Genomic DNA, 27,269 nt, shown 5'->3' with positions numbered 1-27,269 from the left:
TCAAAGAACATGAATAACACTCCTGAGTTGAGCCTAAGCATATCAGGATTTAGATTCTTTTAATCTTAAGATCAACTACTGATATTGACTTGGAAAGATATGTATAACGGTAAGTTTGTAATATCTTAACTTAGTTGCAATATCGGTCCAGTCCAATGTATACTCCATACATTGGAAACTAGTATACTTTACTAATGTCCTGGAAAGAACATAACACTTACTCCAAGTGTAAGTATACATCATCGCTGATTATCACATTAGTGTAAATCCAATAACACTGATGAAACAGGATCCAAGTCTTTTGATTCATATGATCACAATCACATTCCACTGTGTTGACGATACTGTAATTGTGAATAAACATATGATCTTGATTTAACTGATTTTGTGTGTATGAATGTAATAAACATATCAAACCATTAGCATGTAAAATTCATGCAAACATCAATCACTTCAAATTTCTTATATTGATAACTAATCAGATTGTAAAGAGTTTTATTTAGGGCATAAAACCCAACACATGTAACATACATGCAAACATAAATCACTTCAAAATTCTAAATTGATGACTAACCAGATTGTAATGGGTTTTATTTAGGGCACAAAACCCAACAAACTCCCACTTGCACTAACATAAAACAAGTTGTGCATTACAATCAATCTTTTGCCTTGATCCTCTGATCAAGTGTAGTATATTTGAATCCATCCATATTTCTGGAACCATGCTCATGAAACTTATGAAACCTCCTTAACTATATGCTTTACTCATCAAGGGATACTAAAATCCTTACTGCCCATTAAGTACATATGAAGAAACAGAAGACATATCTCTCAAATTTTAAAATTTGGAATTGAGATAATGTAGTGTAGAATTTTCTTCAGTAAAATAACTTTCTGGTAATTTCGAATTTACAAAGTTATATCTTCTCTGATGAAGCTTGAATTATTATAGATGGGTTTTTACACTCTTCTACAATAATTCCTCCACCCCCAGAGTAACCACCATCTTAAATTCTTTATGAGTTGGTGTGGATATTAAGATCATTAATACATAGTTCCTTAATATCTAACATATAGGTCACTTTCATAAATATTTCTTGATTGTCCCCTAATATTCCCCATTTGATTACATCTCAGATGGCTCCCACTCAATAGTAGATGTCTAGTTAAATAATACTTTTAACCTCCTATTATTGTTTTGAGGGATATCTCGTTGTTACTTATTATCTTAATCTGAAACTGTAAGTTTCTTTAAGACTACATCAACAACATATCAATCTAGTATTTGAAGTGTAAAATACTTGCTAGAGATTAAGCAATCAAATTAAGATACCATAAAATGTTATGAGGATTAGAAATCTTGAGAGTCATTCGAATAGACTATGCAAGAATTCTTCTATCTTATTCTCATAATTCTGATAAGTTATTTCTATCCATGTGAATGGTTAGATTTGTTTTATCAGAGGTGTTCTTAAGTTCTTATCACAAATATCAACCAAACGAAGATGGGTAAAGAATTTTAATATTCTCCCACTCAACTAAGGTAATGTGATACATTATCAAAGAACTTTATTGGTATCAATAATTATTACAACAGTAAATCTAAACTGGAACATATAATCAAGATCAATGATTTATTCTGATAATAGCTAATTTATTATATTATTTCCATGTTTAAAATTATGTGTCACAAAGAGTATTGTGGAAAAAAGTCCACCCCTAAGTATATAGAGATTATGATCCACCCCTAAAGGTTGTAAAGATCATGATTCCCTAAGTGTGATAGAGTGAATGTGGAGTTGAATATAATCCAGAGTTCATTAGATATAAAAGATCGTTGAACTGCATATTATTCTTAACTTTTCTCCACCCCTATCAGATCAGAAGATCTTTTTATTAAACAAATTCTCAATAATTGTTCTAGAATTAACAATTATTCATAAACATAGAAATAATTTCTAGTGTTTATGTAGTAATAACTCTGTAAGGAGTTTAAATAACTATAGAATTTGTATCAATAATAAAAACACATACAGATACAAACATAATAAATATAACAATTGGTAATAGATTTATAAGATAAAGTACTGAAGCTCAACTCATAGATTGCAATTTATTTGTAAAAGAAACAAACAGGGAATAAAATCCCAAACTTGAAATCCAAATTGTTTGAAAAATTAAACAATTAATTCAAAAAAAAATTAAGTGAGCTTCTTCTTTATCATAGACGACCTCCATCCACCATCCAGCTTTCAGATCCAACTCGCTATGACAGCATCCGAGTTTAAGAAGCTTGAGCTATAAGAAGAATAAAAAACAAGGTTAGTAGTCTAGAATTAATAATCCAAATAGATAATAATTCACTAAAACACATCAGTTTATAAAGAAATACCTTGTTTCTTTGCAAAAAGCTTAGGACATTGGGATTTCCAATGACCTTTCTCATTGCAGTAGAAACATTTTCCTTTTGGTGTATCACCAGAAGCTCCAGCCTTTTTGTTCTTAGCTGCTTTCGCAGCTTGAGCTTGCTTCTTGGCATTTTTTCACTTCTTCTTACGATTGGATTTGGAAGTAGAAGCAACGTGAGCCTCAGGATTACTCGTCCTATTACCATTTCCAGAATTCTGAGGTTTATTCCCTCTTTTCTTGGGATCTCCAATCAAATTTTCATATGTCTGAAGGTCGTTGACTAAAGTATGAAAGTCTTGTTCCTTCTTATTCATGACATAATTTGATGTGTAGGGCAGAAAATCTGGAGTCAGACTATTCAAGATGAGACTCACTTGAGTAGTCTGATCCATTTCAGCACCATGATTCTGGGCTTCCTGGAAATAACTAGCCATCTGGAGAAGGTGATCACACACATTTTGATGGGGTTCCATCCGTGCGTTGATGAATTTCTTAGTCGCGTCAAATCAAGACTGGATAGATGCCATACCGAATAGCTCAGTAAACTGCGTCATGATTTCTGCAGCCGTGACAGTGTTAGCAAATCTTGTTTTCAAGGTGTCAACTATGCTGGAAAGCATGAAGTATCGAGCTTTATTGTTAGCATTCTGCAAACGCTTGAACTTCTCTTTAACAACTTTGGTTGCATTGTCACCTGGCTGCTCAGGGGACGGCTCAGTCAACACAAACAGGGCACTTTCACCTATGAGAGCAATATTAATGTTCTCTCTCCATTTTGGGAAGTTAGCTCCATTTAGCTTATTTTCAGTCAACAGTGACAACATGTGATTCGACATTGCAATTCAGGATACTACAAGATAACAAATAGATATCAACTATGGTTTAACACAAAATCTTATTCAGAAATTATTAGCACATAGCAAGTAGGACTGACTAGAGAAAATACCAAAAAAAAAAAAAATACAATCCTAAATAATTACCAAGGTTTTCAACAAACTCATATCAGTGTCCCGTTTAGGCGAGAGTCAAAGCTATCATCCATTGAATAGAGTTGTCATCTCATCTAAAATGACAAACATTCTAGCAACCTTTTATTCGATCGAAAAGAGAATCCGACGTTGTCCCGTTTAGGCGAGAGTCAAGGTCATTCCTATTTCATGAGCTTCCACCATTGTTTCATACGTTTGTAAGTCTTATACAGTCGCCACCCTTAGGGTGATCAATACTAATATAAAAAACTTACAAATATACTTATCTTTCGAGATTAAACGGTGCTAACTTGCTAATGAACGTTCCTCCATTAGGGAAGATTACTCACTAAAACAATAGCTATGTAAAACCAACAATGGAGATCAAATATCTTAATAATGATAAAGCGCATTATTTAAAATGTATTTTCTTCTATCATTTATTTATTTTAAATCTATATATATTTATTAAATTTTAAATTTAGAATTAAACTCTAAATAAAATTTAATTTAATATTTGTAAAATTAAACTTAGATGGTTAAGAAAATAAAATTAATTATTTCCATCTTAGTATTTATTTTCCAACAAATATTAAGAAAATTACTTAATTTAAGTTGTATTAATTTAAATTAATTTGCAACTCAAATTAAAATTTTCTACAAATATATATATTGTATTTCCAAAAATTACAATTTTTGAAATACATTAATATAAATTAAACTTTACTTAGAAAAAATACTTCAAGCAAAAATACTATCTATCTAGATTTTCTTGACTAATTAATTCAATTTCTAATAATATATTTTAGTTCCTTGATTTTATATTAATCATTAAATGAAAAAATCATTGATTTAAGTTGATTCCAAATTAATTAAAATAATTAATTTACAACTTTAATCTATCTTTGAAGATAAATTCAAAATCATCTTGCATAATTAAATGCAATTTTGAAAAAAGATTAATAAAATAAATAAAATATATTTTAAAAATTATTCAAATTTAAGTTGTTATGAAAATACCCAACTTAAAATAATTTTCTATTTAATTAAATATCATGAAAATAACAATATCTAAGTATCATTATGAAAATCAACTGAGATATTTAATTTTCAATTTAATTAAATGTATTAAATTCAGGAAATAAATAATTAAGTGTAGAGAAGGCTTAATTATTAATTTCCAATTTAATACAAGGAATAATATCCTTAATTGAATTGTACCAAAATTAATTATTAAACAATTAATTTCACAATCAATGATATTTTCCTATATTAGAAATAATAATTAGTATAGAAATAACTATTTAGAAAATATCTTAATTTAACTAAGTATCTTTTCAAGATTTAGAAAATATCTGATTTAAGTTATTATAGAAAGAATCTATAATTTACAACTTAAAATTTCCAAATAAAATTTAATTAAATATCAAAATTAGGTGGTAACTACCTAATTTAAAGATAATCCATTTTAAGTTTAAAACCAACTTAAAAATATCTTTTAAGAATCTTCAACTAATTCCTAGAATTTCTCAACTTAATATTAAATTCAAAATATATTCAAATTTAAGTTAAAAAGGAAAATTAGTAATAACTAATTCATAACTTAAATAGGAATATTTAATGAAATAATAAAAGTAAGTTTCAGAAAGAATCTAGTTAGTTAAAATTCTTTATTTAATTAAATACAAGAAAAATACAAATAGTTTATCTAGAAAATAATATTCTACAAACTATGTTTTTCTTAAATTAATTTCGAAGAAAGAAATTAATTATGTTGCTATTCAATTTTATTAGGTCAAACTAGTTTAATTAACCTAGCACAGTTATCCAAATCAGGCAAATGGGCCTTCACAATTGGGGTTGTTCATGTGAGGGGGGCCTGGGTCCAGTATGTCGTACCCACTTCTAAGGCTCCCAACTCTCACACAAGGCCCAAAAGAGAGGAATTTAACCTTAAAATGAACAACTGTTATTAATTGAATAGGCAAATTAGCTAAATGAGCCTAAATAAAATCTATCAAGTTATGACATTTTATTTAGCAACAACAACATATATGTGTCTATAACAGAAATTAAACATATAGGCTCACACAGGCACACAGATTTGGATGGACCCTATCATGTTACTAGGTCATACACAGATGAAAGAAGAATGTAAAAATTACCTGTTACAAATTATTTACTTGACCTATCATCAATTGAACCATGGGTTAAAATCAGATCATTGGATCTGTCAACAAGTTAACCCTGGCAATTTAGATCAAGCAATAATAGGTTTTAGAAAACTTACAAACAATCTAAAACACATACTCTTGCAACAAGTTAGATTTGGATAGTCGGAAGTAGGATTTATTTAATTTTAAAATATTAAACTTTATTTCGAAATTTAATTAAAAAAAATTCGGTTTTAAAGAATAAATGAAATAAAATAATATTTAAAATTAAAACTACAATTTTGAAAAATTAGGTTTTGAGTAACCTAAATATCATTTCAAAATAAATTTGCTAATTTTCCTTTTAAATTTCATGTTATTTAATAAATTAAATATTCAATAAAATAGAAAATGGTAAATACATACCATTTTCTGATTTTACAATCTAATTTAAGTAAAAATAACAAAATTTAAAAAGTTAACAAAAATATCTTATTTCCTCTTTTAAAATACCATGATTATAGTAATCTTATTCTAAATAAGGTCAATTTACAAAAAAAAAATATTTTTATAAAAAAAAATTAATTTCTGACCTTATATTTAAAAATAAGATAAAATAATCAAAATTTAAAAGAAATAAGAAAAGAGGTAAGCAATACTTGATTTTAACCTATTTTCAAATTCAAATTACACTAATATCTAAAATTAATTTTAAAATAAAATTAATTTATTTCTGATAATTAGATTTGAAAATTGAAAAAATAAAAATCAAAATACAAAACTACACAAAAAATCGGAAGTCAATTCCATGAATTTGTTGTTTCTTACATGATCAACAATTTCAACTCCTCCGACATGGACAAGCTCGAAGTAGAAATACGAGCCCATGAACGGAATCTGATTGCAATGGGACCTGCTGGGTTGGCAAATCTTAATCAGAGGAAAATGATTAAGCATGAAGGCTCTAGCAAAGCAGCTTCTTCAAGTACAATTATCAGACATAATCTTCTATGTTCGAATTGTAATGAAAAGGGACATCAAGAAGAACGATGTCCCCGGCTTCTAAATAATTCAAACGAAGGTAATGCTTTTGTCTTTGAATCATGTGTTTTAGAGAACGACAAATCCACTTGGATTGTTGATTCTGGGTCTACTAACCATGTATGTTCTTCATTGCAGCTGCTTGAAACTTGGGAAAATCTGCTTCCAGAAGAGTTAAAGCTTAAAGTTGGTAATGGCGAGTTAGTGTCGGTCAAAGCTAGAGAAAAAGCCCGCATCAAGTTTCAACAAAGATTTTTAATTTTAGAAAATGTTTTATTTATTCCAAACTTTAGTAGAAACTTGATTAGTGTCTCATGTTTGCAAACACAATATTATATATTGAATTTTTCGAGTTCTTATTGTTCAATTTCTCGTAATGGATTTCAAATATGTGTTGCTTCCATGGAACAAGGGCTTTATGTTTTAAGACCAAATACACAAATTTCACTAAATAGTGAACTTTTCAATGTAGCTAAACCTAGAAACCTCAAAAGAAAAGAGATTGATAATGATGATCAAACTTATTTATGGCATTTACGTTTAGGTCATATAGGCTTTGATAGACTCAAAAGGCTAACCAAAGACGGTCCATTCAATAATGTCGTCTTAGGTGAATTGCCAGTATGCAAGTCTTGCCTGGAAGGAAAAATGACCAAACGTTCTTTCTCTGCAAAGGGAGAGCGTGCAAAACAACCCCTAGGGTTAGTGCATTCCAATGTTTGCGGACCTCTGAATGTAAAAGCCCGAGGTGTTTATGAGTATTTTGTCACTTTCATTGACGATTACTCTAGATATAGTTTTCTTTACCTAATGCAAAAGAAATCTGAAACGTTTGAAAAGTTTCAAGAATTTCATGCTTTGGCTCAAAACCAATTAGGTAAAACATTAAAGATCTTGCGAACTGATAGGAGTGGAGAATGTATGGATATCCAGTTCAAAGATCATTTAATTGAACTTGGAATTGAATCCCAATACACTGCCCCAGGCACTCCACAACAAAATGGAGTTGCAGAAAGAAGAAATCGCACTTTTTTGGAAATGGTTAGGTCTATGCTGAGTTATTCAACTCTGTCTACGTCCTTCTGGGGATATGCTATACAGATGGCAAATGACATTTTAAATGTTGTTCCATCTAAAGCAGTCCCTAAGACACCCGTCGAACTATGGAATGATCGTTCACCTAGTTTACGCCACTACAGAATTTGGGGGTGCCCTGCTCATGTCTTGAGAAAGAAAGAAGGCAAACTTGAATCACGAACTGAAGTGTGCATGTTTGTCGGAAATTCTAAAGAGACTAGGGGTGGACTGTTTTATAGTCACAAGGATAACAAAGTGTTTGTTACTATAAATGCTACTTTTCTTGAAGAAAACTATATTAAAGACAATAAACCGAAAAGTAAAGTTGTTTTAAAGGAAATGCTTTCAGATATAACTCCTTCCAATGTTCCGTCCTCTTCCACTCAAGAAGAGGATAATCCCACTCCCTCAGTTGAACCTACTGAGAAAACTACTACCAAAGTTCCTGTTCAGAAGATCACCACTCCTCGTCGTAGTGGGAGGGTTTCAACAAAACCAGCTCGTTATGGCTTGGATGGTGAAATCAATATGGTCGTTGGAGACGGTATTGAAGACGACCCATTAACCTATAAACAGGCAATGGCTAGTCCGCAACGAAAACGATGGTCAGCCGGCATGGATTCAGAAATGGATTCCATGAAAAAGAACAAAGTCTAGGAATATGTAGAAGCGCCTGATGACTATCATCCAATCGGATGTAAGTGGGTTTACAAGAAGAAAAGAGGAGCTGGAGGCGAAGTCGAAACTTTTAAAGCTAGACTTGTAGCCAAGGGTTATACCCAAAGAGAAGGTGTGGACTATGAGGAAACTTTTAGTCCTGTTGCCATGCTCAAATCCATCCGAATTCTTCTCTCCGTAGCTGCTGCTTTCGATTATGAAATCTGGCAAATGGATGTCAAGACTGCCTTCCTTAATGGGGTACTTTAAGAAACCATCTATATGGAGCAACCAGAAGGCTATGTTCTTCTAGGGCAGGAAAAGAAAGTTTGCAAATTAAATAAGTCTATCTATGGACTAAAGCAAGCTTCTCGCTCATGGAACAAAAGGTTTGATGAAATCATCAAGACCTACAGCTTTCTTCAGAATGAAAATGAACCTTGTGTTTACCAACTCAAGGAAGACCAAGTAGTAGTATTCATGGTCCTTTATGTTGACGACATTTTGATTATTGGAAACAATATCAAGAAAATGACTAACATCAAGGAATGGCTTAACACTCAATTCGATATGAAAGATATGGGTGAAGAAGCCTATGTTCTTGGTATTCAGATTATCAGAAACCGGAAGAACAGATCTCTTGCTCTCTCTCAAACAACCTATATTGACAAAGTTTTAGAGAGATTCTCCATGAACAACACCAATGGGGCAAACATGCCTTCTAGATATGGTATCCGTCTATCTAAGGAACAGTCTCCTACTGATCCTCAAGAGATAGAGGACATGGCGAAAATTCCTTATGGCTCTGCAGTTGGAAGTCTAATGTATGCAATGTTATGCACTACACCTGACATCTGCTATGCAGTTGGAATCGTGAGCAGGTATCAGTCTAATCAAGGACATGAACATTGGAATGCAGTTAAGTATATTCTGAAATACTTAAAGAGTACAAGAAATCTAGTATTAGTCTACAAGGGTGGTGCTTTAAATCCCATAGGCTATACTGATTCAGATTTCCAGGCATGTCTCGAAGATAGGAAATCTACATCTGGGATGGTGTTTACTCTTGGGGGTGGAGCAGTGGTTTGGAGAAGTGCAAAATAAACCGTGATATCGGACTCGACGATGGAAGCAGAATACATAGCTGCAGCAGAAGCTGCTAAAGAGCTTGTCTGGCTAAGAAAGTTCTTCACCAGTATCGGTGTCGTGCCTAGAATGGAAAAGCCTCTAGTCCTACTTTGTGATAATAATGGAGCAATAGCCAATAGTAAGGAACCTCGAAGCCACAAGAGAAGCAAACACATAGAAAGGAAGTATCACATCATCAGAGAATATGTGGCAAGAGGGGATGTACTGGTTGAGAAAGTGGACATAGAAGACAACTTAGCTGATCCATTCACCAAAGTCTTGGCCGTGACTGCATTTGAAAAGCACCGTCAGAATTTAGGATTAATTGATATGTACTGATTAGTTTTATATTAGTGCAAGTGGGAGTTTGTTGGGTTTTATGCCCTAAATAAAACTCCATTTCAATGTTATTCAACATCAATAAAGAAACAGAAGTATTTTTCATTCATTTGTGTATGTTTTGGTTCATCTTATCAATTGCTTGTCTATTTGATTTATAAATTCATCTGAAACCCTTTTCACATACTTGATCCTGTTTATTGTGTTGTCAACACATTGGAAAATAAACATGACTATGTGAATAAAGATTCCTAGATTTATCAGACACATGGTTTTACTGATATGATAATCTACAACAGAGTTTACTTGCATTTGGAGAAATACTGTGTTCTTTCCAAAGCAATGGTTAAAGTAAAGCTCAGGTTGGGTCATGGAGTATGCATCGGAAGGGACCGATATTGAACTTTGACTTAGATTTATTAAACTTACCGTAGTATCTATTCAAGTCAATATCGCCTAGTTGATCCTAGATCAAATGATCTTAATCCTGTTATGATTAGGCTCAATCTCAAGAGTGTTATTCGTGCTCTTTGATTTGTTAGTTAAGCCTACTTTTGGGTCAAGGTGATACGTACATTTTGGGAACACGGTAGTGCAATTGAGTGGGAGCGCTAACATAAACATGGAATCTATAGCTTCTATCTGGGGAATAGTATGTAATATCCGCTAACTCTGAAAGGGTATTTTTGTAATTTTATTTAGCTGAGAGTATTTTTATTATGTTACATATTTATGGATTTAAATATGTATGAGATTATTTTTATGATGATATAATATTTAATTTTATTGGCATGTGCATAATGCCTAATAGATATATATGTCTGGATATTGTTATATGGGTATATCATTATATTATTATAAATATTAATATTATTATTATTATTATAATTATTAACGTTATTTTTATTATTATTATTATTGTTATGTTTGGTATGCATATATGCATATAGAAAATTATGTATAACCGTGTCCCGTAACAAACCGAGATTTTTGTGGAATGGGAATCGTTCAACTCGGTTCAAAGCAATCTTTTGCTTGGGTTTAAACACGATAGAAATTAGGTTTTGAGCTCTATTTTCGTACACCCAAAACAGAGAACCAACGAGAGAGAGAGAGAGAGAGCACGTATACGGCGTATACGATACCGAAAATTTTTGTTTCTTCAAGCGGAGTGCAACCTGGGTGAAAGTGGGGGTTTGGGATCATTTATATACGACCTAAGAAAGCTTTTTAACGTGGTATAAGGGGCGGAAGTTGTCGTTTTGAGATTCGCCATTTTTGAAGCTTCAAAGGTGCGGCTTGGATACGGACTCGAATTCGAACGTGTTTAAGCTTGTTCTTGGATCAAGGGAGGTTATATTTGAGTGCATGGGACCCTAAGGATTGTTTTTGACGTAAGAAAACGAAGCTTTAACGTCCAAAACGAAAATCCAACATTTTGACTCCATTGAAGACGGTACACCGCCAACGAAGAAGACGACCCCGATCTGCCTTCTCGGACCACTTTTCTTGATTGTTTTGAGGTCCTGAGCACTGTGAAGAGCTTCCCCAATCGAAAGGACGCTTCAAGAGAAATCGGAGACAAAGTTACACTTTACCGGCGACGAAACCGACGAGAACGCCGGCGACCATATTTTGACCGTTTTTGAGGTGTTTTTCTTAGATATTTTTGTATATTTTGATTCCTTATTTTATTCTAAGGTGCTTGGTGAAGTTTCATAATTTTCTGAATTTATTTGGAATTATTGTGAATTATTTAGTATATTTTATAGATTAATTATGAAAAATACTTAGGGTGCTCAGAAAAATCTAGATTTATTTTATATGATGGACTATGATATATAAACTGTTATAAAATTGGTAGATTGAATATTCAGGCGATTATGTATTTTTCATGAATTATTGATGTTATTTCTTATTTTAATTATGAAAAATACCTAGGTTGCTTAGAAAATTCAAAGAAAATTATTTATGACTTAGAACAGATTATAAACTGTGTTAGAAGAGTTAGATTCGGTTTTTAATTAATTTTGGTATTTTTCATGAATTTACTTAATTAATGTTTAAGTTAATTATGAAAAATGGATAAGTGTTGTTAAAATAGTAAAATATATTTTTGTAATAACATTTACTGTCTATGATATCAAAAGGAATAGGTTTTATTATTTATTAGTTGCTGTAGGTATTTATTATAATTATTGGTGATTAATTAACTATTTATTTGGGTTTTAATGAGAATAAATAGTATTTTAGTAAATTTTACGTAAAAAGGTGTTGTATGAATTCATGTTTTACGTTAAGAATGTTTGTTTGAGTCCATGCAATATGTTTGTGTGAATCAAAATAATAAATGCTTATGTATGGTGTGTCATGCAAGTGAAATGGACCTATGTGTTACGTATTTTTACGTAAGTTTCTGTATGAGTTTAGAGATTCATACTTGAATGTATTTTGAGTGTGTTGTTGTGTTAATGAATGTTTAGGATCTTGTTCTCAACAAGGAATTTCGTTGAGGTGCTCGAGGTAGCAAGTGTGGTCTTAGCAACTGAGGTAAGAAGAGTGGACATCTGTACACAGGGTGTATGTTATGCATACAACTTGGGATGGGTTGCTATTTAATTTTATTGTGTTGTGATTTCCTTATATTTTGTGAGCATCGTTAGCATGAGAATAATATTAGGGTCTTGCTGCTTGTGTGAGCATATCACTTGCAGGCTATAACTTTATCATGGGTGAGTACAACTTATGGTAGTTAATTGCCCTGTTGGATGCCAAGTGTGAGAATAACACAAGGCAGAGCAGGTTACCTCATGTCTGATCAACATGAGCGTATAGTTGATTATCGTATGTGAGTATAATGTGCGATATGAGACTTGATTTGTGCATGTGAGAACAACATGCGTTGTGGATATATTTATGGAATGTGAATTTCTGTTGATTAATATTAAAGAGTAAATTATGTCAAGTAACTAGTTAGGAGGGTTATGTCCTACATAGCTCTTCTTACTGGGCGTTAGCTCACGGGTACTCTGTGTGCAGGTAAGGGTAAGGCTAAATAGTGAGAATGAAGAGCTCGAGGCGTGGACCGCATGTTAGGGGGCTGTCGTAGTATTTTGCTTTTAATGTTTTTAAATGCTAAACATTGTGGAACCGTTATTTTGACTTAACTAGTTCTTATTTAAGTTTACAGTACTAAAAGTATTTTATTTTAAACAATGAGATCTCATGCTTGGATATTTTTTTTTTTTTCAATAAAGAAGTGTTTGATTGTCTTTATCTTATTAAATTGTTTTATACGGACTATCCTATGTGACATCTCGGGAAATCGGGGTGTTACAATATGGTATCAGAGCAATACGGTCCTAAAGAATGTGGTTAGCCCTAACATGTAAAGTTTACTGCCATGAGACGAGCTCGACTCACTGTACTGTAAGTGGTTATTACTTATAATTAAGGTGCCTTTAATTTCTGCACGCGGGAGTGTAATATTCTTTTCATGTAAAATTGATGATCAAAGTGATCTTGATGTGTTTTGGTTTGTGTGGTTCAGGAGTTTAGAAATGCCTCCTAGAAGGTCAGTTAGAGTGGGTCGAGGTCGAGGCCAAGGCCAAGGCCGAGATAGAGGCCGAGATGATGGAGGGATCAATGAACCACCTCAAGCACCACAGGGATGGGAAGAGCGCCTTGCCGCACTGGAAGGAATCATTCATAGGCAGGATGAAGAACTTCGTCAGCTGAGACGTCAACCGGAGCCGCCAGTCCAAATAAGGCAGGATGCAGAAAATAGAGACCCACCAGCTGCAGTGGTATATCCTGCTACAGAGGCTAGACATGAGTTGTTAGCAGAGAGATTTCGAAAACAACACCCACCTGAGTTTGAGGGAGGCATAGACTCGGTAGTGGCTGAGGAGTGGATAAGTCTCATAGAAAGCATTTTGCAGATACTAAGGGTCGATGGGAATGACCGAGTGAAGTGTGCATCTTACATGCTGAGAAAAGATGCTCGTATCTGGTGGGAGGTGGTGGAACAAACAAAGGATGTAGATACCATGAACTGGGATGATTTCAAAAGGGTCTTTAATGAGAAGTATTATAACTCAGCAGTTCTAGCAGCAAAGGTCGATGAATTTACTGGATTAGTCCAAGGGAGTCTTACTGTGACTGAGTATGCACAAAAATTTGATAGATTGGCGAAATTCGTTCCAGATCTAGTACCTACTGATAGAGTGCGAGCACATTGATTTGTGGAAGGCTTGAAACCAATGGTTGCGAGATGTGGAAATTGTGTCAAGGGGTCAATTCAGTTATGCTCAAGTTGTCGAAATGGCTCTTACGGCTGAGAAAATAAAATTTGGAAGGAAAATGCTGCCAGGAGAGAATCTAAGAAAGGTGGAGCCAATTCTAATGACCACAAGAAACGGGGATAGGACCAGTCCGGGCAGCCAAGTCAAGACAAGAGGTACAAAACTGATAACGACCAACGATTTAATGGCAGCAGTGGGCGAAACATTCCAGAATGCCCTAAATGTACCAAACGTCATCTCGGCGAGTGTCGCGCAAAAGCATGCTACAAATGTGTAAAAGAAGGACACATCAAATGCAATTGCCCACTGTGGGGATAAACTGGGAACAGAGCAGAACCCAAGAAAGATGACAAGTATGTTCCAGCCAGAGTTTTCGCCATCACTCAAGCAGAATCTGAGGCCAGTCCTTCGGTTGTATCAGGTCATATTCCTATGGCCAACATCACTTGTAAAGTTTTGTTTCATTCTGGTGCAACTCATTCCTTTATTGCTAGCACAATTGTTAATCATATAAATGCACCGAGTGAATTATTTACTGTGGGGTTTGGGACCATGTTACCATCTGGGGAGGTTGTAATCTTTAGAAATTGTCTTAGGGGTATACTTGTCAGGATAGATGGTAGAGAATTATTTGTAGACCTGATTGTATTAGATTTATTTGATTTTGATGAAATCTTGGGCATGGATTTTCTTACCAAATATGGAGCATCAATTGACTGCAAGCAAAAGAAAGTTGTTTTCATACCAGAAGATGGAGAGACATTCGAGTTCAAGGGGGTAGGAAAGAAACCTCGCACCCCTATTATTTCGGCAATGAAGGCTGGGCAACTATTGCAGCGTGGGTGCTTAGGGTATCTAGTTAATGTGGTTGATGACACCAAGAAAATTGAAAGAAAGCCAGAGGAAACACGGGTAGTTGCTGAGTTTCTTGATGTATTTCCAGAGGAGTTACCCGGGTTACCACCACACAGAGAAATCGAATTTGTGATAGAATTAGTGCCCGGGACAGCACCAGTTTCCCACGCACCATATAGAATGGCACCATCTGAATTGAAAGAACTCAAAATACAGTTGGAAGAATTGCTTAAGTTAGGGTTTATCAGACCTAGCTATTCTCCGTGGGGCGCACCAGTTCTATTTGTTAAAAAGAAAGACGGTACTATGAGAATGTGCATAGATTACCGAGAACTGAACAAGGTGACTATAAAGAATCGGTACCCATTACCGAGGATTGACGACTTGTTTGACCAGCTTCAAGGGAAAAAGGTGCTTTCTAAGATTGATCTTCGTTCAGGATACCATCAACTAAGAATCAAAAATGAAGACATACCGAAGACAGCCTTCAGAACGAGATACGGGCATTACGAGTTCATGGTGATGTCATTTGGACTTACAAATGCCCCAGCAGCTTTTATGGACCTCATGAACCGAGTCTTCAAGGAATATCTGGATCAGTTTGTCATTGTATTCATAGATGATATACTGATTTATTCTAAGACAGAGGAGGAACATGAGGAGCACTTACGCTTGACCTTGCAGCGACTGAGAGAACATCAATTGTATGCCAAGTACAAAAAATGTGAGTTCTGGTTGTCCGAGGTTCCTTTATGGGCCACATTGTCACTAACGGGGGAATAAAAGTAGATCCTGCCAAGGTTGCTGTAGTGAAAGAATGGCCTAGACCAAAGACTGCCTCAGAGGTTCGAAGCTTTTTGGGTTTAGCAGGCTATTATAGAAGGTTTGTTGAGGGGTTCTCAAAGATAGCCACACCCTTAACAGAATTAACTAGGAAGAATCTAAAATTTTCCTGGTCAGACAAGTGTGAGCAAAGCTTCCAAGAGTTGAAGAATAGACTTATTTCAGCACCAATCCTCAGTTTACCAACAGAAGAGGGACAATTTGCGGTATATTGTGATGCATCTAAATAAGGGTTGGGTTGTGTTCTAATCCAAGAAGGGAAGGTAATTGCTTACGCTTCAAGGCAATTAAAAGAATAGGAACAGAGATACCCGACACATGACCTAGAGTTAGCCGCAGTGGTTTTTGCACTAAAAATTTGGCGTCATTATCTCTATGGAGTGAAATGTGAAATCTACACTGATCATAAGAGTTTAAAATACTTTTTCACCCAGAGGGAGTTAAACATGAGGCAGAGGAGATGGTTGGAGTTGGTCAAAGACTACGACTGTGAGATAATGTACCATCCCGGTAAAGCCAATGTGGTAGCGGATGCACTCAGCCGTAGAGGTCCCGGACTAGTTTCCACTTTACAAGGAGTATCAAGGGAATTAGTGGAAGACATGGAACGAGCTGGTATAGAATTTATTACAGGGCAACTTTCAAAGGTCACACTTCAATCCACTTTGTTAGAAAGAATTAAGGAGGGACAGACGATAGATCAAAAGCTCAGTGAACTAAAGCAAGAAATTTTAAATAGTAAAGCCAAAGATTATGAAATATCAGACACGGGATTAATTCGGTTCAAGGGACGAATTTATGTGCCCGATAATGATGAGCTCAAGAAGGGGATATTGGTAGAAGCTCATACTACACCTTATTCAGTTCACCCCGGGACCACTAAAATGTACCATGACCTTAAAGCATTGTATTGGTGGCCTGGTATGAAAAAGGATGTAGTTGAATTTGTGGCCAAATGCTTAACATGTCAACAAGTTAAAGCAGAGCATCAAAGACCAGCAGGATTATTACAACCACTGAAACTCCCTGAATGGAAGTGGGAAGAGATTTCCATGGATTTTGTGACTGGGTTACCTAAGACTACAAAGCAGCATGACGCCATTTGGGTAGTCGTCGATAGGTATACAAAATCTGCCCATTTTCTACCAGTACGCATGACTTACTCCATGGACCATTTTGCTGAACTTTATGTGAATGAGATTGTGAGATTACATGGGGCACCGTATTCTATTGTTTGTGATCGAGATGCTCGGTTTACTTCATCTTTTTGGGAAAGCTTACAGAGAGCAATGGGAACTCGATTGAAGTTCAGTACTGCATATCATCCAGAGACAGATGGTCAGACTGAGAGAACAAATCAGATCTTGGAAGATATGTTGAGGGCATGTGTGATAGATTTCCAAGGATCATGGAGCAAATACCTGCCTTTGATTGAATTTTCTTACAACAACAACTATCAGTCTACTATCGGGGTAGCACCCTATGAGATGAGTTGGGAGAGAACAAACTCCTAGGGCCAGATGCGGTTCAGCACACCAACGAAGCTATTCAGAAGATCAGGGCTAGAATGATCACAGCTCAAAGCAGACAGAAATCTTATGCAGACCTGAAGCGGAGGGATATTGAGTTCGAAGTGGGTGATCATGTGTTTCTTCGAGTGACACCACGAAAAGGACTCTCAGTGAAGAGATTTGGCAAGAGAGGGAAACTAAGTCCCAGATATGTTGGTCCATTTCAGATATTGGACAGAGTAGGCAGTGTAGCTTACAGAATAGCTTTACCGCCATCATTATCCGGGGTGCACAATGTATTTCATGTATCTCAACTCCGGAAATATGTGTCAGACCCATCACATGTTTTGAGCTATGAAACACTAGGTTTGCAGGAAGATTTGTCCTATAATGAACGTCCGGTAAAGATTCTTGATCAAAATGATAGGATTTTGAGAAATAAGACAATTACCCTAGTGAAAGTCCTATGGAGAAACAGCGTGGTTGAGGAAGCTACCTAGGAGCTAGAGTCTGATATGCGAGAACAATATCCAGAATTATTTGAGTAAAATTTCGGGACGAAATTTTTTTTAGAGGGGGATAATTGTAATATCCGCTAACTCCGAAAGGGTATTTTTGTAATTTTATTTAGCTGAGAGTATTTTTTATTATGTTACATATTTATGGATTTAAATATGTATGAGATTATTTTTATGATGATATAATATTTAATTTTATTGGCATGTGCATAATGCCTAATAGATATATATGTCTGGATATTGTTATATGGGTATATCATTATATTATTATAAATATTAATATTATTATTATTATTATAATTATTAACGTTATTTTTATTATTATAATTATTATTATTATTATTGTTATGTTTGGTATGCATATATGCATATAGAAAATTATGTATAACCGTGTCCCATAACAAACCGAGATTTTTATGGAATGGGAATCGTTCAACTCGGTTCAAAGCGATCTTTTGCTTGGGTTTAAACACGATAGAAATTAGGTTTTGAGCTCTATTTTCGTACACCCAAAACAGAGAACAAACGAGAGAGAGAGAGAGAGAGAGAGAGAGAGAGAGAGAGAGAGAGAGAGAGCACGTATACGGCGTATACGATACCGAAAAATTTCGTTTCTTCAAGTGGAGTGCAACCTGGGTGAAAGTGGGGGTTTGGGATCATTTATATACGACCTAAGGAAGCTTTTTAACGTGGTATAAGGGGCGGAAGTCGTCGTTTTGAGATTCGCCATTTTTAAAGCTTCAAAGGTGCGGCTTGGATGCGGACTCAAATTCGAACGTGTTTAAGCTTGTTCTTGGGTCAAGGGAGGTTATATTTGAGTGCATGGGACCCTAAGGATTGTTTTTGACGTAAGAAAATGAAGCTTTAACGTCCAAAACGAAAATCCAACATTTTGACTCCATTAAAGACGGTACACCGCCAACGAAGAAGACGACCCCGATCTGCCTTCTCGGACCACTTTTCTTGATCGTTTTGAGGTCTTGAGCACCGTGGAGAGCTTCCCCAATCGAAAGGACGCTTCAAGAGCAATCGGAGACAAAGTTACACTTTACCGGCGACAAAACCGACGAGAACGCCGGCGACCACGTTCTGACCGTTTTTTAGGTGTTTTTCTTAGATATTTTTGTATATTTTGATTCCTTATTTTATTCTAAGGTGCTTGGTGAAGTTTCATAATTTTCTGAATTTATTTGGAATTATTGTGAATTATTTAGTATATTTTATAGATTAATTATGAAAAATACTTAGGGTGCTCAGAAAAATCTAGATTTATTTTATATGATGGGCTATGATATATAAACTGTTATAAAATTGGTAGATTGAATTTTCAGGCGATTATGTATTTTTCATGAACTATTGATGTTATTTCTTATTTTAATTATGAAAAATACCTAGGTTGCTTAGAAAATTCAAAGAAAATTATTTATGACTTAGAACAGATTATAAACTGTGTTAGAAGAGTTAGATTCAGTTTTTAATCAATTTTGGTATTTTTCATGAATTTACTTAATTAATGCTTAAGTTGATTATGAAAAATGGATAAGTGTTGTTAAAATAGTAAAATGTATTTTTGTAATACCATTTACTGCCTATGATATCAAAAGGAATAGGTTTTGTTATTTATTAGTTGCTGTAGGTATTTATTATAATTATTGGTGATTAATTAACTATTTATTTGGGTTTTAAGGAGAATAAATAGTATTTTAGTAAATTTTACGTAAAAAGGTGTTGTATGAATTCATGTTTTACGTTAAGAATGTTTGTTTGAGTCCATGCAATATGTTTGTGTGAATCAAAATAATAAATGCTTATGTATGGTGTGTCATGCAAGTGAAATGGACCTATGTGTTACGTATTTTTACGTAAGTTTCTGTATGAGTTTAGAGATTCATACTTGAATGTATTTTGAGTGTGTTGTTGTGTTAATGAATGTTTAGGATCTTGTTCTCAACAAGGAATTTCGTTGAGGTGCTCGAGGTAGCAAGTGTGGTCTTAGCAACTGAGGTAAGAAGAGTGGACACACTACTACAAATTATACTATTTACGTTGGTCAACGCCACTGTTCATTGTGTTGACCGTCGTAAATAGTACCTGAAAATTGCTCACGTATGTTCCTAAACGACGCTAAAAATATAGCAATTGCGTCATTTATCAAAATGACGGTAAAAATGAACACGACGAATAAAGCCAAAGAAAAATTATCAAAAATTTCTCTCTTTTTGAGTCTGTTATCAACAGTCTCTTTTTGTGTGAAATCCCTAAATCCCTAAATCAGATGCAATTGTTCACACACGTCCCTAACCCTTAATCGCGAGAAAGCTCTGTCAAAACTCTCTCACTCCCCCATTGTTCCCTTCTTTGAAACTCTACCACTTCATCCACTCATTTCCCCGTGGTTCTCTTATAATCCATGAATACCCTCTCTCTCTCTCTCTCTCTCTCTCTCTCTCTCTCTCTCTCTCTCTCTCTCTCTCTCCATTTCTTTACAATCTCCACGATCCTCCCCTCTCTATTTCTCTCTATTTTTTCATTCTCGGCAGTTGCTCAACACCACTCTTTGATTTCTTCAATATATTTGCTCAGTTTCCATAGTTGCAGTCTCGATGCTAAAATTAAAATGAATCTGGGTATGCATGTCCCCTTTTGCTTGATTTATTAATGTTTTTCTTTGTTCATTTTCATTTGATGAATTTTATTCTTAACCTTTTTTGTTCGTTTCAGATGCCAAAGTTGTGGAGGCACCTCTGGAGGTCAAGAAGACAACTGAGAGGTATTTGATTTGACTTTGGTCCTTTGGGCTGAAAGTCCTATTGATTTCATTCATAAGCATCGTATAGCTCTTGAGAGTGAACATGTCTCTGCACATCTTCATGAGTGGATTGATCTCATATTCGGGTATATGCTTCTTACTTTCTTTGTGGAAGAGAAAATTCATATATATTCATATATTTATGCTTCTTTTGAGTTTCAGATATAGAAAATGACAGACCAAAGATGTAGTATTTTCAAGTAATAATAGAAAGGTTCCAAACCATATGAAACTGCTAGTAAATCAATTAGTCCACTGAGATTTCCTTTTCTTTTGATTGAAAATTAATTAATAGTCAATTGATCATAATAGTTTGATTTTAGGTGTAGTATGTTAGTAAGTAGTGTTAAAGCTTTGGTAAAAAATGAAAGAACACGTGTAAAGTACGTGTCTATGTAGAAGGAATGTTGTGAAGATGCGGTGGAAGTAAGGGACAGTGAGGCAAGTCATGTGTGGATTGAGGCTAGTCATAGGAAGATATATAGCCTTATACTAGCAAATCTCTTGATCTTTTGATCGTGTGAGTGTGGAGATTAGATGATGAACCGACTCTGTAACTTATACTATAACTATAAAATAATTTATAACTATATATTATGTGTATATTTATGACGACAGTGGATGCGGAGGCATATTATTATATGGTAAAAAAACAAGGTTAGGAACTTATTGGAATATCCTTTCTTGTTTTGTCTTGCACAAGTTTATAGACCTGTGTTTTGGACTTTAGAAACAGTTTTCAAACTAATTAGTTTTGGAATATTTTTCTTTTTCCATGAGTGGATTTTGGTAATTTTCAATGGTATTTTTCCTTTTCTTATTAAGATTATCTTAGATTTTGTTTGGCTTTCTATAAATCGACCATGATTTGGGTTGTATGTTGGTTTTATTGGCATTATTGTTGATAGTTAGCTAACCTTTTGTGGCAATTTGGCATAGTGGTTTACCCCAATAGTTATTGGGTTTTATTTTTAAGAAAAGTATAGATGATGTACTAATGCGAAATATTAACGGTTACATTATTGAATGTCTCTGTTTTTTTTTTTTTTTGAGTACAAACCAAAAATAATTAAAAACTACATTTGTGTAGTTGCTTGAATTTTATTTGTGCTAGATTACATAGCTAATCTTCTTGCCTTGTATTGGTTAGGCTACAAGTAGCATAGACGAAAAGGAATTTGAGAAAATGAGAAAAATTAAAGTTTATTTTGAATGATGTAGTCTCTCTTTAGTAAACATGTTAATAACTATTTTATCATTGAAAATGAATATTATTTCATCGATCATCTTCTCTTCTTTTTACCCTGTACTGATCAATGTTTTGGAATATTGTAAGATGAGCATAATTAATTTTGTGTATTGATAATGTATGATGACCATTAACATTAAGATGAGATAATGGGAGGAGTGCTATTATGTTATCTTTGTATAATTTTTAACTTAATGACAAAAGGATTATAAACAGCAAAAGCCATCATCTATAACATAAGCAGAATCGAGTGGATTTGACTTCATCTTAGGCATAAAGGTTGTATATGCATTATATGAGTTAAGCATTTTTCAGTCTTGAAATCTGTTGCACTAACTTTCATTTGAATTTCAAGCAAAATGAAATTTAAAATATACATTATTTCTCTGTTTAGGATTATTATTGTTAATTTTTTTTTTATTTTTCTTTACATGTCACTTGTAATAGGAATTATTTTGAGAAAAAGCAAAATAATTTGATAAGATAGGTGTATTTGATATATTGGATGAGAATAGGATTTATAATACACATTTAGAAAATGGAATTTTTTCCATTTTTACATTTCATTTTAACACCTACTACCTTTGTTTTTCTTTTCCCTAAAGTCTAATATTTTGTATTGACATAGCTTCATCGCTTTCGGTTACTTGAAGGTCATATTAGAGAAGCAATAGCTATTGGATAAGGTAAAAGTATTGAGTACCAAGGAGATCAATGCAATACGGGATTGATGAGTGGGCCGAATTTGTGAAGCTTTTGATTATTGATTGAATACAAAGTTGCTACTTCAATTATGATACATGAGAATTAAGTTTTATGATTTTTACTATTAACTTTTTTTGCATTATGTAATTAGTTTATAATTAATTTTTATGATACATGGAATATAAGTTTTAGGATTGTTTCTAATAACAATTTTGGTATTAGTTAATATAATTAGTTTTGTCGTTATCGATTATAGAATTGATTACTAATTTTATATAAGTTTTATAATTATTATTTTAAGTTTTTTTGTATTATGTATTTCTTGCTATATAAAATCATTCTAAAATCTAAAATAGCAAGTAGGAAAAATTGTATGAAAATCTGCTATTTTCTCTTACTTATATTTATACTTCATTTTATAACTGACGCAATAAGTACTGAAAAAAAAAAATTCAGCAAGTTATGCGTCATTAGAAAAATGACGGTATAAGTTTTTTGTGTCAGTTTTAAAATGACACAAAACTATTAGTGACACTTCCAAACTGACGCAGAATATTAAAAAGAACATTATATATTTTGCGTCGGTTTTAAAATGAAGGAAATTGTAATTTGCGTCTCTTTAGAAACGACGCAAATAATAAACTATTTGCGTCTGCGGCTTATACGTCGGTTTTATAAACCGACGCAAAATCTTTATATGTCATTTAGAAACTGACGAAAATACCCCTTTTTGTAGTAGTGACATCTGTACACAGGGTGTATGTTATGCATACAACTTGGGATGGGTTGCTATTTAATTTGATTGTATTGTGATTTCCTTATATTTTGTGAGCATCGTAAGCATGAGAATAATATTAGGGTCTTGCTGCTTGTGTGAGCATATCACTTGCAGGCTATAACTTTATCATGGGTGAGTACAACTTATGGTAGTTAATTGCCCTGTTGGATGCCAAGTGTGAGAATAACACAAGGCAGGGCAGGTTACCTCATGTCTGATCAACATGAGCGTATAGTTGATTATCGTATGTGAGTATAATGTGCGATATGAGACTTGATTTGTGCATGTGAGAACAACATGCGTTGTGGATATATTTATGGAATGTGAATTTCTGTTGATTAATATTAAAGAGTAAATTATGTCAAGTAACTAGTTAGGAGGGTTATGTCCTACATAGCTCTTCTTACTGGGCGTTAGCTCACGGGTACTCTGTGTGCAGGTAAGGGTAATGCTAAACAGTGAGATTGAAGAGCTCGAGGCGTGGACCGCATGTTAGAGGGCTGTCGCAGTATTTTGCTTTTAATGTTTTTAAATGCTAATCATTGTGGAACCGTTATTTTGACTTAACTAGTTTTTATTTAAGTTTATAGTACTAAAAGTATTTTGTTTTAAACAATGAGATCTCATGCTTGGATATTTTTTTTTCAATAAAGAAGTGTTTGATTGTCTTTATCTTATTAAATTGTTTTATACGGACTATCCTATGTGACATCTCGGGAAATTGGGGTGTTACATAGTAAGTAAAGGATGATCTCCTTCGAGCTTGACCAAACGAAAATAAATGGTGGAGTACTCATTTCACATAGCTGAAATATCATTTATACGGGGTTAAGTGTTTTAATGATAAAATACATTGTAGGGTCTAACGGTAATCTAATCCCTTTACAGTGTAGATCATTCATATAGAGGATCATTGATCAAATTAGGATTATAACAATGGATAACTAATGACGTGTCTATATGGTGGAACATATAGAGCGTTCTATATACTGAGAGTGCAATTCTAAGTTCTATGCGTGGATTCAACAAAGAATTAATAAGTCAGTGAATTTAGGTTATAAATTCTTGATCTGCTTATTGGAAGCTCGGTTATATAGACCCATGGTCCCCCCACTAGTTGAGACAATATTACTTGTAAGACTCATTTAATTGGTTTTGATTAATCAATTATAATTCTCAAATTAGACTATGTCTATTTGTGAATTTTTCACTAAGTAAGGGCGAAATTGTAAAGAAAGAGTTTTTAGGGCATATTTGTTAATTATGATACTTTGTATGGTTCAATTAATAAATATGATAAATGACAACATTATTTAATAATTATTTATAGTTAATAAATAGTAAGAATTGGCATTTAAATGGTTGAATTTGAAAATTGGCATTTTTAAGAAAATGAGATGCAGAAATGATAAAACTGCAAAATTGCAAAAAGTGAGGCCCAAATCCACATAGCCATGGCCAGCCACTTTTATAGGCTTTATCATCTGATATTTTTATTATTTTAATGCCAAATAATTCAAACCTAACCCTATGTGGAATGCTATAAATAGATAGTGAAGGCTTCAGGAAATTTACACTTTTACTTTTGACTTCCTTCAGAGAAAAACCTGAGCCTTCTCTTTCTAAACCCTAGCCGCCACCTTCATACTCTTCTTCTTCCCTGAATAATTTCGAACCTCTTAGTGATAGAGTAGTGCCCACACACAGCAAGTGATACCTCAATCATAGTGAGGAAGATCGTGAAGAAAGATATTCAACAAGAAGGAGTTTCAGCACTAAAGAAAGGAGAGAAAGAGATCCAGGTTCAAATCTTGATAATACTCTGCGACAGAAAGGATACAAGGGTTAGAGATCTGAACGGAAGGAGACATTTTATTCCGCTGCACCCATTGTAAGGTTTCTCATACTTTATATGTGTTTATTTTATAATCGTTTTAGAAGTTCATATTTAGGGTGTTAATCAACATACTTGTGAGTAGATCTAAGATCCTGGTAAAATAATTTCCAACACTCTCTCATATAGGTTGAATGAATAGTCAAGTTCACATTAGTTGGATGAGTGAGAGCATCATGTTCCTTTTATAGTGTTTCAACTAGAGTTGAGGGCTGAATTAGATGGATTAAAAAAGAATAAAATATTGGGCAAAAACCACTTCTAGGGCCGACCACTAAAGGACCAATCTCTAGTTACAATTTTGCCACTTTTTTCAACCACTTATTCTTCTTTTAATAATACCATTTTTTCTAATTCAATCCTGTAAATGCCAAAACTATTTATTTAATAATTATAATTAATTATCAAATAAAATTGTCATTTATATAATTTATTAATTAGACCATACAAAGTCTCTTAATTAACAAATTGACTCCAAAACCTTTTTTCTTCACAAATAAGCCCTTGCTTAGTGAAAATTCTTAAATAAGACATAGTGTAATTTTAGAATTATAATTGATTAACTAAAATCAATTGACTGAGTCTGCAAGCAGTATTATCTCAACTAGTGAGGGGACCATGGGCCTATATAACCAAGCTTCCAATAAGTAGATCTAGAATTTACCAAGTAAACTTTCTAACTTATTAATTTCGCCTTGCGCCACTATAGATGTGGAATTGAATACACTCTCAATTATATAGAAAGCTCTATATGTACCACGATATAGATACGTTATGATTATCCATTGTTACAATCTTAATAGTCAAAGATGCTCTATAGATGATCTACATTGAATAGGAACAAATTTATCGTTCTACCCTTCAATGTATTTTATCCTTAAAATACTTAGCTACCTATAAATGATACTTCACTAAACTAATATAATTACTGCAATGAGGCCTCAATCATTTATCTCTATTCAGCCAAGCTCGAAGGAGATCATCCTTTCACTTCTAAATAATTATAGAAGCTATAGATTCTATATCTATGATCAGCGCTCCCACTGAATTAAACTACCATGTCCTTAATCTGTATGTCACGAGAAGATCCAATTGGTCGACTTTAACGAACAAATTGACGAACATAAATAATACAACTAAGTTGAACCTAAACATATCAGGATTAAGATCCATAGACCTAAGATCAACCATTAATATTGACTTAGAAAGACATAACGTTAAGTTTATGATATCTTATCTAAGATCAATATCGGTCCCTTCTAATGTATACTCCATACATCCGATACTGGTAAACTTTGTCAATGTCCTGGAAAGGACATAACACTTATCCAAGGTGTAAGTATACCTTATCGCTAATTATCATGCCAGTCTAAATGCAGTGAACTGAAAAATCATGAGAATTAAATTTTTGAACATATAATCATGATTATATTTCACTGTGCTTACGACACTATAATCATGAACAAATTTATACATATTTATATATGTTCTAAACTTAATAGAATTTATACATTAAACATAATCATGAAATAAATCATGTGAACCATGCAACACAAAATAATTTCTGATCTTTTATTAATTAGTAAATCTTATTATATTGAAATGAGTTTTATTTAGGGTATAAAACCCAACAAATTCCTACTTGCACTAATATAATACAAAAAGTGCATTTTAAATAATCGCTACAGCTTAATATCCAGATCAAGTGTAGTATGTAGTATTCTCTCCGTAATAAGATCTGACTAGTTGCATTCAATATAAACTCGCCTCCACCATTACATATCCTTAATCACAAAATCCTTGATATTGTGATATTCCTCTCTATATGTCTACTCCTCTAGGGATACTGGATTCTTTACTTTTTGGCAACTACTTTTGTGTTAGTTAGGAAGTAACACTAGTAGTTAATTAATTATTGATACAATGCCAAAATTAGTATAGAACTTTCTGTAGATTGAATAAGTATCTTTCCTGTAACTTTAACATTCGGTCTCACTGGTAGAGTTAGAGATTCCAGATATGTTTTTACAC

At 33.6% G+C, this 27,269-nt stretch overlaps 1 protein-coding gene across 1 annotated transcript; it reads left to right on the top strand.

Moving 5' to 3' along the window:
- Positions 1–17,341: 17,341 nt before the first annotated feature.
- On the top strand, positions 17,342–17,785 carry LOC133031350 (uncharacterized). The gene has a single exon (XM_061104835.1). The coding sequence runs from the start codon at positions 17,342–17,344 to the stop codon at positions 17,783–17,785; it is 444 nt and encodes a 147-aa protein (XP_060960818.1).
- Positions 17,786–27,269: the final 9,484 nt, after the last annotated feature.

Source organism: Cannabis sativa, chromosome 9 (genome assembly GCF_029168945.1).
Source record: "Cannabis sativa cultivar Pink pepper isolate KNU-18-1 chromosome 9, ASM2916894v1, whole genome shotgun sequence".
NCBI classification, from domain to species: Eukaryota; Viridiplantae; Streptophyta; class Magnoliopsida; order Rosales; family Cannabaceae; genus Cannabis; species Cannabis sativa.
Note: the sequence above shows the minus strand (reverse complement) of the source record. Positions and strands in the feature narration are given on the sequence as shown.